This window comes from Ursus americanus, chromosome 14 (assembly GCF_024610735.1).
Source record: "Ursus americanus isolate L20-20 chromosome 14, mUrsAme1.1.p, whole genome shotgun sequence".
NCBI lineage: Eukaryota > Metazoa > Chordata > Mammalia > Carnivora > Ursidae > Ursus > Ursus americanus.
This window is the reverse complement of record NC_142140.1, coordinates 22,269,469-22,292,679: the sequence shown is the minus strand read 5'-3', so window position 1 is coordinate 22,292,679 and position 23,211 is coordinate 22,269,469. Positions and strand designations below refer to the sequence as shown.

The following is a 23,211-nucleotide window of genomic DNA, read 5'->3' as shown; positions in this document are numbered from 1 at the left end:
AGAATCACATGCTCTACCAACTGAGCCAGCCAGGTGCCCCTAAACAAATAAATAAAAATATACAGAAGAAATGTTTACTGGGTATCAATTGCCTATGATCAATGAGGAATCATATTATTACTAACAGACATCTGACAGCTTACTGTCATGCAATCCTGAGCAATTGGAAGGTTCTTGGTCACAGCTACGAATGCTCACTGATCTCTCCAACAGGTGTGGAGTCCTACCGGCGCTGGTATGCTGGTCATGACCAAGATCATTTTCTCAGCTTGCCCACAGTGATGCCTCTTGAAATTCTTAAGCCCCCGGGAATTCTTCCACACCCTCTAACTTCCTGTAACTGAGCACTAAGGTCTGGCACATCTCTACCTAGCACTCCTCTTACTGTAATATATTTAAGTTAGTGTTTCCACTGCATTGCAAGATTCTTGAAGATAGGGCAAGGCTGCATTCCTCTCACCTTTTTTTTTTTTATCCCCCAGAGTGCTTTCATAGAGCCTTGAAAGGATTTAAAATATCTATTGGCATCATACTGAAATCTTCTCCCTTTTTGTCCCCCATCAAGCCTACTCAGAGACAACCACAACAATAAAATTGCTACAAGATAGAGAAAAGTCAGTGGATGTTCGTTATAAACCACAGAAAACAAATCAGGCTAACGCACTATTATTAATACCATACAGATGAATCATGGCCTGTGCTATTATTAATAACATAGCAGTAATATCTAACTCTAAGCAATTACTCTACACTATTGGTCACTGTAGACCATTGTTTGCTTTCTAAGGTGAACAACATCCCAGCTCAAGGCTGATGTGACTAGAGTGCCCACTGCCTCAGAATAGCACAGTAGTTCAATATTTTGTCTGGAGAAGACAGAGATGGAGAACAAAAAAAGAGAAGTGAAATAACAAGCCAGCCCTTCCGTTCTACACGTCCTTCTTTCCCATTTTGCCAATCTGATTTCGTTCATAGTGACTCATGGTGAAACAAAACATGAAAATTGCATTCAGATGTGCAGAGATTAGTAACTACTTAGTTTTCAAAACCAGCTCATCTTCCAGTAACACTATAGTTGCCTTCCATTCCAATTCACTTAGATTGGCATCTGAACAGCTGCAAAAAAAGTTCCCTAAAGTCCAGAACACATTCTTATGGTGAACACTCAAAAGGGGTTATTTTAAAGGAGGCTGTGTGTATTTGGACTCTCAGGGAAGGCATTGCCACCTCCCTTCACACTGGGGATTTCCGCTGGTTTCTTTCTGTCATTTCATCTCTATTTTGCACTCTGCCCCTTGCTCTGTCGCGAGGCCCCACTTTTCCTGTAACCAACCTCTTAGAGCCAATCAAGAAGTAAAGAAGAGAAAAACGCCCGCCCGCTCCCAATTTCCTTCGCTCCGCTGCTCACCAACCGCAGAGCCGGCTGAGCCTGAGCCGCTGTCACCTCCAACCCAGCTCAGCTGATCGGTTGCCGCTGCCGCCGCCGCCAGATTCCAGAGGGGAAGAACAAGAAGCTGAGAGACTAGACATGGACGTGAATTTCGCCCCGCTCCGCGCCTGGGACGATTTCTTCCCTGGCTCTGACCGCTTCGCCCGACCGGACTTCAGGGACATTTCCAAATGGAACAATCGCGTGGTGAGCAACCTGCTCTATTATCAGACCAACTACCTGGTGGTGGCTGCCATGATGATTTCCGTTGTGGGGTAAGTGGGGTTCCCCTCCCGGACACTGATCGAGGGCGGTACCGTGGGGCTCCGGGTGTACAGGATCCCGGGATGTAGAAACGCTCTCCACGCCCAGCCTCCGCCCTGGCAAGTGCAAGCGGTCAAGCCAGTGGAAACTTGTCAGGGCGAGGCCGCAGCAATCTTGGGGTCCCCTTTTCCTTCCCGTGCCTCGGGCGGAGACGGGAGGGGATTTCTAGGGGTGAGGAAATTTTGCCAGCTTCGGACAAGAAAAAAATGACTCCCCCCCCCCCGTGCCCTGATTAGGCTCTTACTGTAGATATTTGAAGCGTCCCAGTCTTTTAAAAATAAGAAAGAGGGAAGCGGTGTAACCCTATCCTGGGGCTGGCGGGAACGGGCGCCGCCCTTGGAGACTTGGGCGACTGGGTGTGGATCCGAACTCTGCATTCTGGGGGTTTTAGGGTAAAAAGGGCACCCAAGAAGCGACGCGCTTTGTCGGTTTCTCCGCCTAGTGCCCGCCACACTATATGAGGAAGATGAGCTTGGGAGCAAGAGGGTGGGTGTTTCCTGGTGGCGCATCTCCCGGTGTGGGGTAAAGGCTGCTCTGTCTCTAGGAACGGGGTTCTCTTGCTTTTTCATCCAGGAGTGGTCAGGCGTGGCAACTTTATTTCCTTCACTTCCTAGCCTGTGGTCTCATGGTATTAAAGGCCTTCTCAATAACAGATCGTAAGATAAAGTGTTCTGTTATATAGGACTCCACCCTCTTCCCGCACACACACCTGATCTTCTAGAAAGCACCTTTTCTTGTAGTTTACCCTTTTCTTAAAGGTTGTATGAGATACCCTTTTCTTAAAGGGTAAACTACACCTGCTTCTCTCGCTTTTGCAGGATGGTGGTATTCTAGATCTTGCCGATTCTATGCACCTTTAAAGAAAAAGCCAACCTCAGATTTTATAAAGTAACTTGCTTGTCATTACAGAGGGAAAGTACAAGCTGGCCTGGGAGAAAGAGGAGAAATCCAAACTTGGAGGGTGTGGAAAGGCCAAACAGGGTGGTTTCTTAGGCTGATTTGCTGATCTTTGGCTTCTTTATTATTGAGTCACTTCTCTGTGCCAAGCTCAAAACAACACCAAGATCAATCAGACCTGACTTCTAGCCCAAGGGCGTGTGGCAGTTGTTGAGAAGCTATAGGACCAGGAACACAGCAGAGAGGAGAGAGTTCACAATTTCCAGATGTGGTTCAGAGTCCTAGCCCTCATGCAGAAGACAACGCTCCTTTGCGGGATTCAGTAGATAGTTGCTCAGATCCTCATTCGGTGTTGCTGAAGGAATCACAAACTCTGAGAATGACTTGGTGTGTGGAGGGCACAGGCTCTGAGCCGACTCTGAATTAGAGTGGCAGCCAAGTTAAAATTAGTTAGGGTAGGGCAGGCCTAAGGCCTGGGGCAGCTGCCTCCTGAACCTTGCCCTAACCTTATGCTTGAGGCTCATTTCCCGGACCACTAAAAAATTTCTTTTAAAGATAGTAAATAGTATATAGGATTGCATCTGTTGGTTTGCTTTCTTTTTCTTTTCTCCCTTTTAGTAAAGAAGCAAGCCAGACATACTATCTGGTGATCTAGATATGAGGCTTTTTTTTTTTTTCTTTTTTGTGGTAACCCTCAAAACTTAGATATCAAACAAGGTTTGATACAGGCCAGTCAAATGTTCAGAGAAAACGATTGCTTTTCAAACAGGCGTACTGCCCAGACTAGACACAGGCTTGGGCAGCCTAGCTGCTTTGATGGAATCCATTTTTCACTGTGAAGGTCAGGGTCCAGCCCCCTGACTAAATATAGCTCCCTCATTATGGTGTCTTAGCCTACTCACTCAGGCACTTTGGGAGTGTTGGCCCTTCCCATTCTCCTTTTCAAATAAGAAATGTTGGTTGGCAGTGAACTTTTTGAAGGTAAAAGAAAAAAATAGCCATCTTTACGTTTTATTGTTCTTATTTTAAAAAATTTACAAAAGATACAGGCCAGCAGTAAATTGTTTTGAAAATTACATGTGTGTAAAATACGAGATTTCCTTCATACCCCGGTAAAAATTTGGTGTATGACCTTTAACTGTTTTCTCCGCATCCACAAACACACAGTCAGTAATTTTTCCACAAACGACTTTTTCCTTTCTTTATAATCTACTAATAATAAAAGCAAACATTTATTGAGTACTGAGTGCTCTGTGTGCCAAGTATTTGCTGGGTAATTTACCTGAATTATCTCATACAACCCAGTGAGATGAGATGATATTATTATTATTGTTGTTATTATTATTCCTGAGGCTCATATAGAGTATAAATGACTTGCTCAAAGTCACAGACGCAGTCTTGTGCTCTGAACTAATGTGCCATCCTTTTTTTTTTTTTTTTTTAAGATTTTATTTATTTATTTGAGAGAGAGAGAGAGAACACGAGCCAGGGGTCGAAGGAGGGGCAGAGGAAGAGGGTGAAGCAGGCTCCTGGCTGAGCAGGGAGCCCAACGCCAGGCAGGCTTGATCCCCGGAGTCTGGGATCGTGACCTGAGCCGAAGGTAGATGCTTAACCATCTGAGCCACCCAGGCGTCCCTAATGCGCCATAATGTGCCATCTTCTTATGAGTCATGAAGTTCAGTCTCTTAAAGCTGGAAGAAACCAGATACCTTCAGGGTCAGAGAGCTTAGTTGACTGTGGAACATTTCTCATTCTAAAGAGAATTCTCTCGGTGATGTCAGTGGGTGAGTGGGTCAGAGCAGTGTTGGAGGCTGTTTATCTGCATCTTCTACAGCAGCTGACAGTTTCCCATATCTTGGCAGAGTGTGTGTGAAAATGTGGCCTGGGTGTTTACTGGGGAAGGGACCATGTTCAAAGGGTGTTCTTCACTGGTTCTGTCCGCTAGTAGTGAGGAGGGGCCTCTAGGACATTGTTGGAGGGCTCTAGCCTCAACTGTGAATTCTTCTGTGGTGAAAACTGGCTTGGGTCAGGATGCAGAGAGCCTGCTTTTCCAGCTCACAGGAGCGAAGAGGGAAGACCAAGTGGATATCATCTAGCTCCAGAAACAACTTGGGAAAGGGCTGCCTCTCCCAAGTTGCAGATTAAGAGGGATGACGATAGAGGTAAATCTTTCGACGAGGGCCTGATCACCATGTAATCCATGGTGAGAAGTTGGGGCTTCATCCTAAAAGGGTTTACCGGGCATGTGACTTCCACTCAGTAGGTCTACTATGCCTCTTAGATTAATTCTGAGTAAGTCTCTTAGCTAACAGCCCTTGTTGAAGGTAGTTCTCGTATCTTCTGGCTCTTCAAATAGCATGAAGTAGTAGTTAAGAGTTCAGGCACCAGAGCCACATTAAGTAAATTTTAAATCCCAACTGCCGGTCGTCAGCTGTGGAACCTTGGACTTCCACTATGCCTGTACCTCAGCCTCCTCATCTATAAATGAGACTAATTATAGTACCGGCCTCACAGGGCTTCTGTGAGGATTACCCGAGTTACTACAGGCAAGGTTCTTAGAATAGCGTCCAGCTCTTAGTGTTTGCTCCACAAATGTTACTTATTATTATGACTTTTTATCATTGTTGTTGTGAGAAACAGCGTCTTTAAAGGCAGAGTCTTGATCCCAACAGCTCCATCCACCCAGATTCCAGTTGCCAACTTACCTACTCCTGCTCCTACCTCAAGACTCAGCTTTGGTACCATCTTTTTGAGGAAGCGTTTTTTCCCTTTGTCCCTCCCTTCCTTGTGTTAACTGGGCTGCCCATATCTTTCCCGGTAGTTACCTCACAGGCTTTTAAGTTGTCTGTTTACTTGTCTCCACTCCGGACTATAAATGCCTCGAGGCCAGAGACTGTGGGTTTTGTTCGTGATTGCTTTTTCTTTTTCCTGTTGTGCTTATCATTACTTGTATTCGCTGTATCCCTGAGGCCTACTATACAGCAGATGTTTAGTTGGTGAATGCAGAGTAAATAAATGAACAGGAGGCCTCAATGTAATCACGAGGGCAACTTTTAACCTACCTAATGGAACAAATTATTTTGAAGCACATAGCAGCACACTAGTACATAGCACCAGCAGGCTCCTAAAGTGATTCTAACTGGGTCATTGCTGACAGCACTTGCTACATATTGGTTAAGATGACTATTGTGTAAAAATTCAATTTAGAAAAGGTTATAACTCAAACTCTTCACTAATTCATATTGCCCTTGTAGAATTTTGGGGAAATACTCTCCTGCCAGCTTTCTCAACATCAGTACTATGGACAATCGGGATCATGTAATTCTTTGTTGTAGAGGGCTGTCCTGTGAATTGTACGAGAATTAGCAACATCCCTGCTCTCTACCCCCTGAATGCGAGTAGCACCCAAGCCCTCAAAAAACTGCCTTCAGACATTGCTACATGTCCCCTGGGGGTCAAAATCACCCCTGGTTGAGAACCACAGCTATGATGCCAAGAAAATCATGATAATTTAGTGATCACTTTCACTAAATGCAAGTTAGTTTATAGCAAGTTACAAAAGCAGAGTTCTTGGCAGTTACTTAGCAAAACAATTTGATTTTAGCTCCTGGCTTCTGACTTTTCAGACATAAGAATGGAGCAGATTTGAAGCTTACATGGCTTTGATCATTATCCTTGATTTATTAAATTTGTTATGCTATCATTCTTTTATTAATCTGCCTGGAAGACTACGGATTCCATAGACTCACTTTCTGTTTTTTGACAGCATTCTGGCTATCGCTTTTCTTTGTTTTTGCTTACCAGTTCACATGCTCTGGCGTTCCACTACCATAAAATTGGAATTACGTGACTTAATTAATATAAAGTACATTAAGGCCCAGCAAGTGATAATATTTAAACAGTAGCTGCTGTTATTAAATCCTAGGTTCCAGGTATATTTGGAATTCTCACAGCTTGTGTATTCTCTTAGAAGTGTGAGATGATGGATATACTTTAGTGGTTTTGTCATCATTGTAACTTGTGTTTCTTATAAACACTTGGATTGCTTCCCTTGAAGACCTCAGTTTCTTTTTGAGATTCAGGCATCACTTCAGAAGAGATTGGGTGACTTCAAAGGAACAGCATGAGTAACAAGCTGGGAAGTGTGTGTTTTGCTGAAAGTGGCTTTGCATTTTTTAAATCAAGAAAGGAAAAATGTCTAAGATTGAAGAAGATATGACTTACCTCCCCCATCCTTAACACAATACATCTTGGCACTAGATATTCTTTTTTTTTTTTTTTAAGTAATCTCTACCCCCAGCATGGGGCTCGAACTCACAACCCTGAGATAAAGGGTCATGTGCTCCAGCCAGACACCCCTCGATATTCTTTTTATATCAGACACAGCAATAGAAGTCTCTGCCTCTATTTTCAAAGTGAAAAGCAAAGGCAACACCTAATTGCAATTACAGTTTAAGTGCTCAGTATGTGATACATTCTGGTTGCGGACAGAAATTTCTGGGCTTAACAGATGCCAAAAGATTTGAGCTGGAGAAATCTAAAGTATGGGCCATGAAACAGCAGCATCTTTTACCCTGGGAGCCTGTTGGAAATGCAGAATTTCAGGCACCCTCCCAGACCTACTGAATCACAGTCAGCTTTCTGACAAGACTCTGAGATGATTCATAGGCACATTAAAATTTAAGAAGCACTAGTCTGGTCTGGTTCAAAAGAACCACTTGAACATTTAAATAAATGTACCCGTATGCCCAGGTGTTAACTTCAGAAATTCTTAACATATGCTTCTTGGGTGGGTCCAGGGTCTTAACACCCCATGTGATTCTGATATACACCTCCAGGTTGAAGTTGAGAAGTACTGATCCCATCAAACTCCCACGTTCACAATTGTGAAGGCTGAAGTTCATGTGGCTAATTAGGGGGCAAAAACTGCTAATAAGTAGTAGCCTCTTTTATTGTTGTGAAGTAAAATACTTTTGCTGTGAAGTCATATTGCAAATATTCTGAAGTTCCTAATTAACCAAATTCAGCTCCATCGCTGACTCTCACACATTTGTATTATTTGCCTTTCTTATGCTCACAAATTCCTCCCTGCCATCAGGAGTCTTATTTCCTGGCGTGGCATCAGAAAGCACCAACCACACACAGAATTTTCAAACTTATAAATGCCTCCAGTGCATCTCCAGCTAAAAGGCTCATTTGTTTTCCTATGTGTATGTTCAGGCCTCCCCTTTGAGACAGCACAGCGTAGCTGCTGAATGAGCCCATATAGTCTTAAAGTGCTTCTTCACCACGTGGCCTGTGGAGGTGATACCAGAGGGTGGAAACTCCAGGTGCCACGTTATGCTTCTAGTTGCTTGAAATGGCAAGGCGTTTCTGGAAGGCTAGTACTTCTGTTTGAAAAGAGCATTACTTCAGTCTTTTCAGAATGAATGTAGTCCCATAATATGTTTGAGGCTATGGCTGCCAGTACCTTGTATTGAAAAATAGTCAGATTGTTTTTACCTTTTAATGCTGCAAGGATGAAAAACCCAAGTTTCTAGTTGATACAGGAAGAAAAGGATAAGAGAGCCCTGGGATGCTGTGGATGGGAATGTATTAACACACTTGCAGATGGGATTAATTGCAGTGCTTTTATGTCCAAACCTAGTGGAAAGGTTTTTGAGATTAATCAATTTCCACACCAATGCTACAATATTACTTTTTTTTTTTTTTTTTTTTTGCCTCGTTCATTACACAAAGACTATGAAGCATTTAGGAACTTCTCAGGCACCCTGCTAAGAGATATTGTGGGGAATAAGATGCTGTGATTCCTACTTTCGTCGTGTTTGGAGTCTAGAGGGGCAGCAAGATGAAACTACAGACATAATTTTTACACAAGGATAGCGAGTGTACGGAAATACACACCTACAAACACATTCTTTTCAATCTTTTCAACCTGACTTACCTTCTTTCCCCTGTACATTATGATCCCAAATTTCAAAACTCAGGTGTTGAAAATGGGACAGGCCTTGAGTATGTGGACAGGGGGGTGGGGGGGATAAGTACATGTTTCCTTCCCATCCTCCCCTGCAGCCCAGATGTCTTTTACTCAGTTGAATAAGTATTTGCTAAGCACCTGCTGTGTATCAGATACTTCCTAGGCACAGAGGGTACAAGGAGGAATACAGCTCCACCCTGCCTTCCCAATCCTCCCAGAATTAATCGCTTCCTGCCCTCCCATCCCTCTTTATCTGTGCTTGAGGCAGGCACGTGCAATGCGGGCATATGTCTTTCCTTGATGGGTTATGTGCTGCTTCTGAGTACAGAACTTTAAGAGGTCTGTCAACACTCAATAAAATTTTAATCTCAACATTCTTCATCTAATAAGGATTGCCTTTCATTAAATCCCCGGACACCGTTTACGCAACCTTGTTCTCGCCTTCTCCCCACACACTTTAAAAAAAAACATGCCCTGCCACCGTCAGCCCGGGGGTGGTAGTTTCTGTCTCCTTCTCCCACATTAGGATTTATAATTATTCTGGATAAGTGTGCAAATGAGAATATTTTGGATTCCTGGCCCCTTTCTTAGAAGGCAAAAGCTCTCAATCTACTTAGTAGGGGCTGAGAGCTCTGTGTAAGAAATCCAATTCTAAAAGATGAACTTGACCTTAATACCAAATGGTGCAGCGCTACTGGAAATTTTTTATTCTTTTCTTTTTGGACAAATGAATTCTATCCCTTATCACTCAGCTTCAGAATACATACCTGTAACGCCCTCCTCTGTCTGTCGCAATGGGCTTGCTTCTTGTTCCAGAGAACACTTTCATGCCTGTGATCTCAGACAAAAGCGGCAGGCTGCCTCTCCCTTCTGCAAGGATTTACCATAAACGGGTAGGATTTCCCAGCCTGCCCTTCCGTGGGGCAATCACTAATGCAGACACCACTGAGAGGGCAGAAAGTCCATCTGAAGTGGAAACCCGAGGCTTTGGTTCCTGCTTCTGTCATCTGCTTCTGTACGCCATCAGCGTGGTTTCTCCCTGTCTCAGAGAAACAGAAGGGAATGCAGAAATTGGGTGTTGGTGGGAGGTAAGCAGACAGGAGCCTCCTTGTAAGAAGGAAGATTATGTGTCATCAGGCTCATTTGCATTTGCCCATCCCCCACCTTCACAGTGCTGTAAGAACCTGGCATGGGAAAACAATTGAATTTACTTTACCGAAAGAATTCAGAAAGAACAGTTTGTAAACAAGGATCTTTCCACCTCGGTTCCAAAACATTTTCTGTTATGAGAGTGACCATAGGTTCCTAATTGCTGAAAGCAATGATGAGTATACATGAGGGTCCATTAGACCATTCTGTCTCGCATCGTGTATGTTAGAACTTTGCCTGAATATAAACTTTAAAAAGGAACAGTTGCAAGCTAATCAGATACTAGCACACTGTTACTTGAAGCTCCATCGTCATGGGAAGTCTGAGATAGATGGCTTCTAAACCAGGCCCAACTCACTGTTTATTAAGAATAAAATAAGCGATTAGCTTCATAAACACAAAAGAAAACTTGGAGGTTCATAAGGTATGTCTTACTGTGAATACTTTAAACATGCCAACTGCTGCCAAGACCGTGGGTCATTTGAGTGTTTAGTTTCATGGCGCCAAGTGCACACGATGCAACAGACAGTACAGCAAGGATGCAATAAATACTGTGGGTCTTCCTGACTCACTTGGTTAAGAAACATCTCGATGTCAGGTTACTACACCCTTTCTGTGACAAAAGAGGCAGGCTCCCATCCCACCCGAACTGCCTCAAAGTCTCCTTTATCTGGCGATTATGAGGTCAAGGTGACCCTGATCATATTGACTCAAAGCTGATTTGTACATTTACATCTCTACTCTATAGTCAGAAATAGTACTTGCCAGGATGGAAGCCTTGCTGGGAAACCAAAATAACCCCGGAAGGCCAGGGGGTTATCTGAGGAATCAAAGAGCAGGAGGGGCCTGTATAGATAGGTCTGCAGGAGTATGAGTCTCCAGTGCTCCCACACTCTCCCTCCTGACCCCCAGCACGTACTAGCGGCAAGACTTACAAAGTTCCTGCTGCCAGCCAGCCAAAGGGCCCTTTCTCCCCATCCGACCACGTCCCAGTCGTTCTGCCTCACATCTGCACGGGCGTGCGCCTGATATTTCCTACTTTTCTTTTTCCTCTGTTCTTTTCATCACAACTCTGTGAACGTACAAAGACAGGGACTATTTCTCCAGTAATATTTAGTGTGCAATGAGAATAATAGTGATTTGTCCAAGAGAAACCTCCTGTCACTTCATTCGTACCCATGGAAAGTTGCTGAGCTTCCTTTAAGTCATATAAAAATATGCTAGATCCTTGCCTACCTTTTTTCTTTCTTTCAGCACACATATATTGAATAACTACTGCATACCAGGCTCTGTGCTAGATGCTGGGGAGAAAATGTTACAGTCCCTGCCCTCATAGAGCCTAATCCAGTAGGAGACAGACGCGCATCTAATCCTCATTCAAGTAAATGTAACACCACCACTGTGATGAGGCTTGGAAAGAGACGCATATGGTGCTCTGATGTGGTCAGAGAGGCACAAGAAGGGCTGATTAGGCTGGGTTTTGAAGAAAGTAGGAGTGAGTCAGGCAGAGAATGGCTTGTGCACAGGCCTGTGGGGGCCAGAGAAAGGGCGAGGTCTACAGGGAGATTGAAACCCCAAAGGACGGGGTGTAGGATCGGGAGGCGGTGTAGGAAAAGACCACAGGCAGGACTGCTGCTAGCCGTCAGGCTCCCTCAGACTGATTATTTAAAGCACTCCTTACTCCTAGCAGATGCAGCCTAAGCCAGATTGTTGAGTGAGTCCAATGTGGCCTGGACTGTAGCCCCCCCGCTTACCACCCCAGCCAGGCCTCCTGTGCCAGGTACAAATTACACAGCGGTGTGTGGTGGCTTAGCGCTACACACAGGCAGGGGCCAGACCCTGTGGGGCCTTGGAGCATGTGTAACGAACTGTGTTTTTATTGTAAGAGCAAGGAGAAGCAAGAAAATGGATGGGCGGATTCACATTTGCAGTGACCTCTCTGGCTGTTTACGGACCACAGAAAAACATCACCAACTTACAGAAATCCACTGTGAGTTAATTGTCCCCCCACCCCTTTCTTGGTGAGTCAGGCTTCCTCAGGAACCCAACTACGAAAATACCTTTTTTGGGTTAGAAGACTGGAACTCGGGGCAAAGCGGCTTCCGCTGCTCAGGAAGTATTTCCCTGCCTTTTTGGCTCTTGTGGGCCTTGCATGGTGCCCGGATTGGCAACGGTGCCCTCGACTCGATCTGAGGATCTCTGTTTTGGTGAACTTCTATTGCCAACCTTGCAGTTGATGGGTTTGGACGTAATTACTAACCTGTCTATTCCCTAGCTTGCTTATGTGTAGACTGAAATGTATTTTTCAAGATCTGTCCTAGCTCTAAAATTCTGTGATCAGCCAAGTTTTTTGGCTTTTCTCCTCCCTTCAGGAACTTGTGCTGAAACTATAGCTCTAGCTAGCTGAATCATGTTGGCACATTCGGGCACATTCCTACGTCCACACCTGCTGGTAGCCACCTTGCTTCGGAGAGAAACCAGAATGCCAAGGGATCTCCCAGAACGATCCTTCATTGCTGACCCCAGTTGGAAGAATATTGAGAATGAGTGGGTGTGGGGGAGGGGGGGTTGGAATCCTGAAGCTGCTTAACAATACACAAGGAGCTATATTATGAATTACTGTCACGTTTACATCAGCTGTCACCCTTTTCTCTCCCCTAGACCCCTTTGAATGTGTTTCTTCTCCGGGCCTCAGTTTATTCATCTGTGCAATGGGACGGAAGCTATTTATCTTTGAACGCTCTGCTACAGGATTCTGTGATGGGGTTGTAAACCTTTTCACAACTGTCAATATTTCCAGTAGAATTTTTAACCATTACATTTATTTACTCAGTTACTTACGGAATAGGATGTATATGTATGTAGGTATATGTTTTTATCTCACAATAGAAAAACATATTGAATGCTTTTGACTTGTTAAACTAGGTCCTATTTCCATCAAGGATAGAAAACTACATTCCCTCTCTCCCTCTGTCCCCTCTCCCCCTCTCTGTCCTTCTCCCCTCCCTCTCTCTTCCTGCCTCCCTTCCTCCCACCCTTTCTCATCCGGGGACTACCACTATATGAAACTCCACCCATCAGAGCCCAGCGGCAATTGTCCCCACGATAGCTGGGGTAGCATATATATGGGAGTTTTTGCCTAAAAGTTCCTGGGCTTTATTGTGACTGGCGTGATTAAGAGCCCAGCTGTTGCCTAAAAAACTTCACTCATCTCAGACGAGAACTGGCTCCCAAGTTCCTGCACTCACTGGAAAATGAAATTAAGCTCTAGAGGGTGGTGTATGTGTTTTATTTTCCTCCAAGTGCCAGCAGGTTCCAAGGCATTAGAGTGGTACAAATTTTACTCTTTGTTAGAATGGAATGGCGCTTAAGAAGAATAAGGAAGAAAACCATTTCTGCTCTGAGTAACTTTGTTCATTTTTTCCAGCTTGGAAACTTGGTTACTTTCTAATTATAGATTGTGGCTGGGCATGTTGTAAGCTAAAACCAGTTCTATAGGGCTGTGTGCTCTGTTCTTTTCCCTTGAGCATGAGCAACAGGAACAGGTGAAAAGCAAATTTGGAGTTGCTTGAGTCAGGCCTGGAGTTTTTGTTGTTCTTTGTCCTGGGTTTTATTTAGACATTCAGCGTACATGCCTACTTTGCTTGTCCAGAGGAAAATAGACAAAGCTTGGCATACTTTTTATTATATATGCTTCACCTCACGAATTATTTTAATAGGTATTCTAGAAAGAACTGAGTAGGATACTTTGCTAGTTTGCTACCAATCAACCATCTTTTATTTGCAGTTTATGCAAAGCAGTTTCCTTAACCTTGAACCTTCCACTCTATAGTTTTTTGCGTTAATGTTGATCTTTGCTTTTCTTTACAGCTCAAAATATTTGGGTGAAACTAATAAGCAAATGGGAATAAACTACCCATGATGCTGCTACCCAGTATAACTGCTCTAGTCTTTCAGTATAACTTCTTTCGGAATCTTTTGAGTGCTAGGAATGAGATTTATTAATCGGTGACAGTTTCTGGGCCTCTCCACTCAGTTTCCTTACCACCTGCTAAAAAAGATTTTGCTTTTGCCCTGTCCAGTTCTTCCCTTCTCCAGGCCTATAATTGTCTTTCCCAGATCTGGCAGAAGGTACGGCATAACCCAGATAAAATTTTAAAACAGAAAAAGTACAGAGTGACTCTGTGGACCTAGATGATAAAGAACTGGTGAAGGACAGACAGAATAGTTCAATTGCTGGATGCTGGGAAGGCTTGCAGGAGGGGGGTGGTGCACGTTGCCACAGGAGGACCTGGAGAATTGGCAGGGAACCAAGGTTCGGGTGGGAGAAGGAAAAGCTTCGCTGTGGCATATGAATTGCAGTTGCATTAATGTTGTTGGAGAGATGATGGAGGTAAAGATGGGCGGTTGTAGCTGGCCTGTGCCAAGCCTGGGTCATAGACTAGGGAGCAGTTGCTTTTATATTTTTATATTTTCCTTCCTTATATGTTTATTTCTGATTACAAAATAATGTACGAATTATAAAAAATTTCCACTTCTCGGCTACATAACATATATAAATCCACCTAACAGAAAATGGATTGATTACTTTTACCCACTCGATATATTACTAATATCTTTCCATAGTATTGAGTACCGAGCTGCATATACCACCTCTAGCAAATTGGTGGCTATATACGTTATTTCAAAAAGTTTTTAATCATAAATACCACTCGTGAAGATTGTTACAACCCAGTCTTTGCATGTATATTTATTTCCTTCGACTCTGTTCTGAGGAGGAGATTTATTGCCTGGAAGGGGATGAATATTTGCAAGAGTTTTGAATGAAATAAGAAACTTACTGGGGCGCCTGGGTGGCTCAGTCGTTAAGCGTCTGCCTTTGGCTCAGGGTGTGATCCCAGAGTCCTGGGATCGAGCCCCGCATCGGGCTCCTCTGCTGGGAGCCTGCTTCTTCCTCTCCCACTCCCTCTGCTTGTGTTCCCTCTCTCGCCGGCTGTCTCTCTCTCTGTCAAATAAATAAATAAAATCTTAAAGAAACTTACTATTACAGGGTTTAACTCTAAATTATGTCCTGCTATACTACTCTTACCACTGTTTAATTCCATGCACTGTAATAGGAATTTCTAACTTTTCCAAAGCAGTTTCACATGGATTGTATCCCTGATTTTGCCCATGAAGGTACTTGATACTTCTACTCTTATTTGAAACTATTTCAGATAGCTTTTGTGTTTCAGAAGGCAGTATCAGAGCTAAAAGGTAAAGGGGTTTTTAAAGAAGAATCTTCGTTATCCCGAATATGAACCCTACAATGAGTGTAAATCCTTCATCTGTTCTATTTCAGAGAAAGTAAGCTCTTGGCATCACCTCCCATTCCCGTTTTCCCCCATCCCTCATTTCCAAATCCGTCACGTTGATATTCAGAGTGTGATGAAAACACCCTGACCCTCATTGTCCTTCCCAAGGAAAATGCTCGTTAAGCCTGTTGTGAGGGTAAAAGGTTAGTAACTCACGGTACTTGCTGACCACAAATGTCATATTAAGGTCTCTGTGTACACAGTGGGTTTGGGTGGCAGTGGAGGCCACAACACCCAGTCCTTCTCACTTACGAAATACTCCGTAGCTTTCCTCTTTCTTATCAACAGTAGTGTAACCTTTGGCTTATGAAACAGTGAAGCCGGAGGCTCTGTGCTTGGAAATCTCAGTGACGACCCACCTCCTAATGACACTTTCGGCCCTTTTAAAGAATTATAATGGAGTCTCTGTGCCAGGAGTCGTAGACTCAGCTGCCTCCGTGGGCCAGGCCGGTTATGTAAGAGAGCAGTGCAGGGCAGCTGCGAGACGGGCAGTGATGAATGGTGGCTCAGTGAGGGCCTCTGTGTCAGCGATGCAGTAGATGGGGGTGGGGACACGGGGCTAATTGGAGAGCGTCTGTTCTATCTGGAAGAGAAGGTGCTTCAGCCAGTCGTCGACATGTGGAAAAGTGTTGTTAGAGTTTCTCGTTTACAGGAGAAGCTAGAAATCCCAAGTTGTATGGATTTTTTCCACACGTTGGGATTCAAATAAAAGTTTTTTTAAACACTGTACCATCCAAACACCAATGTGACGATAGACTGGGTCTGGCCCATGGAGGCCATCATGGGACCTCTACATAGATCCGTTGTGGCAGCTTCTATGAGGATTTAAATAAACCCGAAGAGCTGGGAAGACACGTGAGCGCTGTCCTGTTCAGAGTGTGTGATGTAGTGAAGCAAAACAGCCCCTCCGAAAGAGGCGGTCTCTTTTTAAATTTTAAAAGTTGCTTAACTCTTCGCCGCATTTGCTGTGAGCATGAAGAACGTTCTCTGCAATCGGACTGTCGATGTTCCAGCAAATGTCAGTATCGCTCTGCGGGGACACACGGTGATCGAGAAAGGCCCCACAGGATCCTGTGGGGGGCGTCAGTCACATCAGTGTAGACACTCCGGCTCCTTGGAAGGAGAAAGAAGAGGCTCAGGGTTGACAAACGTGGGGGAGGAGAAAGGGACAGGCTCCTGTTCGCACCATCTGTGGTCACGTACAGAACGTGATCAAGGGCGTTGCCCTGGGCATCTCCGCCTATGCGGCTTCCCCGGCAATGTCGTTATCCGGAAGAATGGTTCTCATGCTGAAATCCAAAATCTCGTGGGTGAAAACTACATCCGCAGGGTTCGGAGGAGGCCAGGCCTTGCTTGTCAGTGTCCCAAGCTCGGGAGAATGAGTTCATTCGTGCAGGAAGCGACATTGAACATGTATCAAGTTCAGCTGCTCCGGTTCAGCAAACCGCAACGGTTGGAAACAAAGATACGAACGAAAAGTCTGGATGGTACCTGTGTTTATGAAAAAGGAACCGTTCAGCACCGTGATGAGTAAGACCGAAGTTGTCCAGCTATAGAATCAGCAAGATGCCAGATGATTCCTCAGACTTATTTGTGATATGTTTTAAAATGCAATGAAAACCCTGTATGGATTTTGTGGGGGGGAAATGTCTTTGAAAATTGTGGGCCTCCAGTAAGATGGACTGACCAGTTTGGTGGGAGTCCGACTTCCCAAGTGTCAATCTTGGCTCCCACTATTTTCTCACCTCCATGCCTCAGTTTCTTCATTTGAGAAATGAATTAACAGTATCTACCTCATTGTGTTATGAGGATTAAATGAGACAATTTAGATAAAATGCTAAGTACTCAGAGTGTGACTTGACTCCTCCTCACCGTCCTCATCTTCACATCCTGCCGCTGTCGGTGCTGACCTAGCCTCCCTCTTTTCTTCTTATTCCAGATTCCTGAGCCCCTTCAACATGATCCTTGGAGGCATTGTAGTGGTGCTCGTGTTCACGGGGTTCGTGTGGGCAGCCCACAACAAAGACGTCCTCCGCCGGATGAAGAAGCAGTATCCCACGACATTTGTCATGGTGGTCATGTTGGCTAGCTACTTCCTCATATCCATGTTCGGGGGAGTCATGGTCTTCGTGTTTGGCATCACTTTTCCTTTGTTGCGTAAGTGAACCTCAGTCTTCTTTTCTTGTGCCATTAAAAAAAAAAAGTAGGAGAGGTTGTTCATTGGGAATTACCTAACCTGTTCTTTATGTGTGTTGGCATGTCTGCAAAAGTATCAGAATTTTCCGCCACAGCAGATCAAGGCCTGACGGTTCACTAATTCCGCAGGTGTATATTGAGTGGCTGCTCTCTGCCAGACACTCTTCAGGGGATGCAACATTGCACAAAAGAAATACAAGTCCCAAGTCCCATGGCAAGAAATTTGCACAGCCTCCAACAGCCTCCAGATTTGTCGAATATTCGAGTCTGTTCTCAGTCTTTAAGTGCCATTCATACTGTCATGACACAGAATGAATGTATTTCATTTGGAAGTAAACTATTTAGTCTCTGCTTACTCATAAATCATGTTTAGTGTCAGAGTGCCCTAAGTCTGTAAGAATAATTGGCCCAGAATACAGTTACCAAATACTCCGATTTTGGTGGAAAGAACTAGATGTTTTTTAAATTTTACATGCATCATTTACTGAGATCCCAAACACTTGAAACCTGCAATAGAGAACAGATATAATCCCAGTCTCATCAGCAGAAATCTAATTAAAATTCTATTGTACTAAGTGACAGGAAGATCCCTTTAACTTTTAATAGCATTTCGCATGTGCATTTATTTCATTAAATAAAATCAGTTGCTTGTTTGGGGTGATGTTAGATTAAGCCCAGAATACTTATGGATGAATCCCACACCTTATTGGACGAAATATTTGTTTTTGTTTTTAAATATTTAAGTAAACTCTGTACCCAATGTGGGGCTCGAACTCATGACCCTGAGATTAATAGTCCCATGCTCTTCCAACTGAGCCAGCCAGGCGCTCCTTATTGGACAAAATATTTGATTCAGCAAATTCAGACTTTTTGAAATGAAGTTTTCCTTATGTGCTAGAGACTTAGTATTTTAAAGATTCTGCTTTGACACACAGCTTGTTAACTTCAGTACCTTTCCACATCAGGGCCTGAGACAGGCCAGTGTAATGAAATAGATCATAGGTAGAGAGTGAAGGGTCCAGAGTTCTATTCCTAGACCTGCTAGAAACCAGCCATGTGATTTGGATCAGGTATCATACATGGGATGCAGTTCACTCATCTATAAAATAAGGAAATTAGGAGCTCCTGGGTGGCACAGCGGTTAAGCGTCTGCCTTCGGCTCAGGGCGTGATCCTGGCGTTATGGGATCGAGCCCCACATCAGGCTCCTCCACTATGAGCCTGCTTCTTCCTCTCCCACCCCCCCGCTTGTGTTCCCTCTCTCGCTGGCTATCTCTATCTCTGTCGAATAAAAAAATAAAATCTTAAAAAAAAAATAAAATAAGGAAATTAGACAGGATTAGTGACTCTTAGTCCTTGATGATTGTCAGAATCATACAGGATACTTTTAAAAAATACAGATTACCCAGCCATATCCCTTAGAGATGCTGATTCTGCGAGTTGACAGGGGTGCTCCCCAAACCTGTATTTTTAGAAAGCTCCTCTGGGGTTTGCAAAGGCCAGTCTAGGCTGGGGGTCTCCGGATAGAATGCTCATCAGTATTTCTCAAAATGAGGGTCCAAGGTCACATATGTGAGAATCATCCCAAGTGAATATTGGCTTTTTACATCAGGGAACTTTACCTCAGTCTTACTGGTCTGAATTTTGGGTGGTGGAGACCTGGAATTTGCCTCTTTTTAACAGGCTCTCTTGGTGAATTATATGTGCGTAGAAGTTTGAAAATCCCTGATGGAGATCACCCGCTGTGCCTGTTTAAAATACAGATTGCCAGGCCCCTCCCTTTATGGTTCTGTTCGGGAGGTCCAGGAGAGGGGCCAGGGAATGTTTCTTAGTAAACAAACGTGAGTAATTCTAAGTGATGAAGCGAATTTGGGGAGCCTTGGGGTACCTGAGATCTATAGAACCGTTAGTTTTTATCTATACCTCCATACCCAGCACTTTGGAAAACTACCCCTCCGGAGGCCCGTCGTAGGTGGACTTCACCCGCATGCTTCCTGCAGGAAGATAATCTGTGAGCAGAGCATGAGTTCCTTTCTGGAAAACTTGGTGTAAGTCGGGTTTTATGTACATTGGAATCCTGTTGATTCACTGTGACGTTCAAGGCATTTAAGTAGCAGCAGAAAGGTATCCAGGGGTATCAAGCGAGAGGGTGTGGTTGCCAGATTCGGGTCCTTCCTGCCGAATACTTTTTCCTTCACACACAAAGAACACTTAATACCTGACTTTACGAAGAAGAGCTTCAGACCAAGTCCAAGGATCCATTTGAGGACTTGAACCCGTTAGAGAACCGGACCGCTCTACAGCTAACTGAGGCGGTTTCCCCAAAGTGTGAAGACAGGGAGCATAAGGTTGTTGCTTCTGTGCTAATCGGGTCTCGCTTCCCCGCAGTGATGTTCATCCACGCATCCTTGCGACTTCGGAACCTCAAGAACAAACTGGAGAATAAAATGGAGGGAATAGGCTTGAAGAGGACACCGATGGGCATTGTCCTCGATGCCCTAGAACAGCAGGAAGAAAACGTCTCCAGGATCGCTGACTATATCAGCAAAGTGAAGGAGTAACTACCGCTGACCTGCTGACAGGGCTGCGGCAGAAGTCAAGTTGGTTTGCCCTTATCCAGACCTACTTCCCATTTGTGTTCTCGAAATAGGAGGTGCCTGTACCATCCACCTCCCTGGGGCAGCATGCATGTATAGGCCCAACTGTTCACATCTCCGACGTGACAGAGGGAAGCCCTCAGAAACCATGAGAAAACTACCCTCCTAGTATGCCTGACGTGTCGAGTGTGTTTATGCAAACTGATAGGAAATGGATCACACTTATTTCTGTAGAGAAATAAACAGAATTCTGCATTGTACAGCAACAGTACTGTTAACTTGTAGGAAAAAACTAATTGTAAAGTATCAATGCAATATGAGTAAATGAAAAAAAACCTGTTAAAGTAGACGTCACACGTTGGCCTGTTTTAATCCCCCCCCCACCCCGCCCCAGCGTCCTCCTCCAAAACTACTCCTGGGACTATATGTACGGTCTAAGCTAGTTTAGCTTTTATTATTCTTCTTTTAGAATCAAAGATGATCTGTATTTTGCCGCCTGTTTGACATGCAGTGGAAACTGGATAAACCAGTTGTTTTTATTTTGTTTACGAATATAAAGATAGCTGTTTAGGAGAATACTTTGTCCAATTTTTGTAAATTTTTGAAAATGCTAGTAATGCCTTTTCACTAGCAGGTATTTGTTGCAACCTAAATGTCATCTTCCTTAAGGTTATAGCTACATAACCTATATTATTCTTGACAGTCTTGTTAAAAAAAGCAACAACAAAAATGAAACTTGGGTTCTGTTTATATTGCACATTTTGTGTTGTCTTGACAAAAAGGTGTCCAAGATAATGTTTCCTATATTTTTTTCACTGTTTAGTTTTTAACTGGAACGTTTAGAAAGAAGGAAATCAATGTACATTGTGTTGATTTCTTAGGGGCACAAAGAGAACAATAATGGTTGATCTTTTGAAATCTGAAAGGCATCTGTAGATGACCAAGCAAAAAGACTTATGAAAATGGGAGTCATCGGTGGCTTCTGCACTTCATAAAAATGTTAGATAGCACTGGTTACAACCGTATGTTTCCATGGATAGGCATTAGAATCAAGATAGCATGAGTTTATATATCCTGTTACTTTCTCCCTTTTATTTCTCATGTATTTAGAAATAGATACACAATGTTTTGCTTGCCAGTTGAGTGATTTCATAGATGAACAGAAAACATTTGGGTTTCCCTAACACTGAATTATGAAGACAACTGGAGCAGTACTTACTGAAGACTCTCTGTACGCCCTAAAATAAGAGGCAACAGCATATGCTGCTCCTGATTTGTCTTGCGTTTTAATTTCTCAGCCAACCTGCAGCCTTCATCTCCAGCACAGTGATAGCACCATGACTTCGTAGACGTGGTGTCAAGTTTGTACCTTACCCAAATACGGAGAATAAAATTTATCAAAGATTTTTTATTTGTGAGACTTTGTTTAATGCACATCTGTTGCTAACTATCTGGGATACGTGGTGACAGCCCTCTAAACGACGAGGACGTGCTATACGGCCAAAAGCACTCCGCTGGTGCTTCAAATACAGTAGTCTCTCCCCGCCCCCCAGGTCCCCATCCATGCTTTTGCTTTCCATGGTTTCAGTGACCTGCAGTCAGCCTCGGTCCAGACGCAGATGATCCTCCTTCTGACACATCATCAGGGGGTCCAGGGTAGACAAACACTACATCACAATGCCTACGCCATTCCCCTCATTTCATCTCCACAGGAGGCATTTTTCTCATTTCACGCCATCACAGAAGAAGGGTGAGTACGTACAAGATAATTTTGAGAGACCACATTCACATAACTTTTATTACAGCATATTATTATTGTTCTAGTCTATTATTAGTTCTCGTGGTTAATCTCTGTGCCTAATTTATGAATCAAGCTTTGTCGTAGACGCGTACAGGAAAAAACAGTGTATATGTAGGGGGTTCGGTACTGTCTGTGGTTTCAGGCATCCACTGGGGTTCTTGGAACATATCCCCACTGGATAAGGGGTGGGGGAAACTATGGTACTGTTTAATAATACTTTAATACTTTATTAATTTCCAGCCAGAATAAAATTGAATTCTAATGGGATCCTTTTTTAAACCTGACATATTTGAGCCCTCTCCATTTTCTACATGAATTCTGTAGACCGAGTACAATCTATTTGGGAAAAGTGACAACTTAAAGAAAAAATATGCTCATTATATTACTAACGGTTGGTGGTCAGTTCTGGAAGGAAAATAATATAAAAATGTAGCATGTAAGAGCTGTAAATTATTGCATTATAAAAACAAGGGGCGCCTGGCTGTCTCGGTCAGTAGAGCATGTGACTCTTGATCTCAGGGTTGTGAGTTCAAGCCCCATGTTGGGTGTAGACATTACGTAAAAATAAAATTGTAAAAAAAAATTTAAAAACACCTTAAAATCTTCAACTAACATTTTTAGGGTAGGAGTGGGTAGATGGAAAAAGCATAAGTAAGCTGCTTCACCTGTCTCTTGACAAAAATCTGTAGTGAAGAAGTAAGCTATAAATTTGGATCAACTTTTCTCTTTGCTCATCTAAAATTAAAGCCCTCTTTTAGGACTATTAGCACGTTTTGAAATTCCTGACTTTAAATACTGTGGCTATGCAAGTAAACGCAGAAGGGCTTTCAAGAACTTCAACTACTAATACAGTGTAGGCTTTTAGACATGTTTAGAGCACTGTGTTCCATCAGCGGTTAGCCTCTTGATGTAGAATATGCTAGACACTTAGAAAGTTTCATTTACAGCAGCGCTTTCTTAACTATCCTGCTTGGCGCGCAAGGATGTTTTATAGAAACAGTAACGCAGGAGGAAAAATCCTCTCAGCCATAGGCTATTGTAAAATCAGTTACCTGATTGAAACTATAGGTCTTCAAATTTGAATACTTTACTACACACTAAATTATCCTTGAAGAAATGGAAACACCCTATTTCTTTCCCATGACTTGTCCTTCTAAATAATGTATTTTTTGCCTTTCTCCATTAAGTCTATTCTCTGCTAGCCTGTTTTGCTTGTAATGTACCACCTATGATTATATAAAAGGAGAAAGAAAGCAGGTGCCAACTATTCACTCGGGTAGAGAAGACAGAAAAGGCACCAATGTGTGATCTCCTGATTTCTAATGTTTGTGCCACGTCTATACACAATTTCAGATTCTAGGCATCTAGTGACTCGAATGGATAATTAAGGGCTCTGGGAACTTGGAAAGAGGAAAGACCACTGGGGTTGGAGTTGTTTGGAAGATCTTTATGGAGGGTTAGGACCTAACCCAGGCTTTAAAGATGGGG

The 23,211-nt window shown here is 43.5% G+C and overlaps 1 protein-coding gene and 1 non-coding gene across 2 annotated transcripts; one reads left to right on the top strand and one right to left on the bottom strand.

The window, feature by feature from the left end:
• The first annotated feature begins 1,431 nt into the window (after positions 1-1,431).
• On the top strand, positions 1,432-21,329 carry ARL6IP5 (ARF like GTPase 6 interacting protein 5). Its single transcript, XM_045808064.2, has 3 exons — positions 1,432-1,704; positions 17,070-17,287; positions 19,714-21,329. The coding sequence occupies exons 1-3, from the start codon at positions 1,529-1,531 to the stop codon at positions 19,884-19,886; spliced, it is 567 nt and encodes a 188-aa protein (XP_045664020.1). The 5' UTR covers positions 1,432-1,528; the 3' UTR covers positions 19,887-21,329.
• Positions 18,080-18,152, bottom strand: TRNAN-AUU (transfer RNA asparagine (anticodon AUU)). Its single transcript has one exon. It is a non-coding gene; the product is annotated as a tRNA-Asn (tRNA).
• Positions 21,330-23,211: the final 1,882 nt, after the last annotated feature.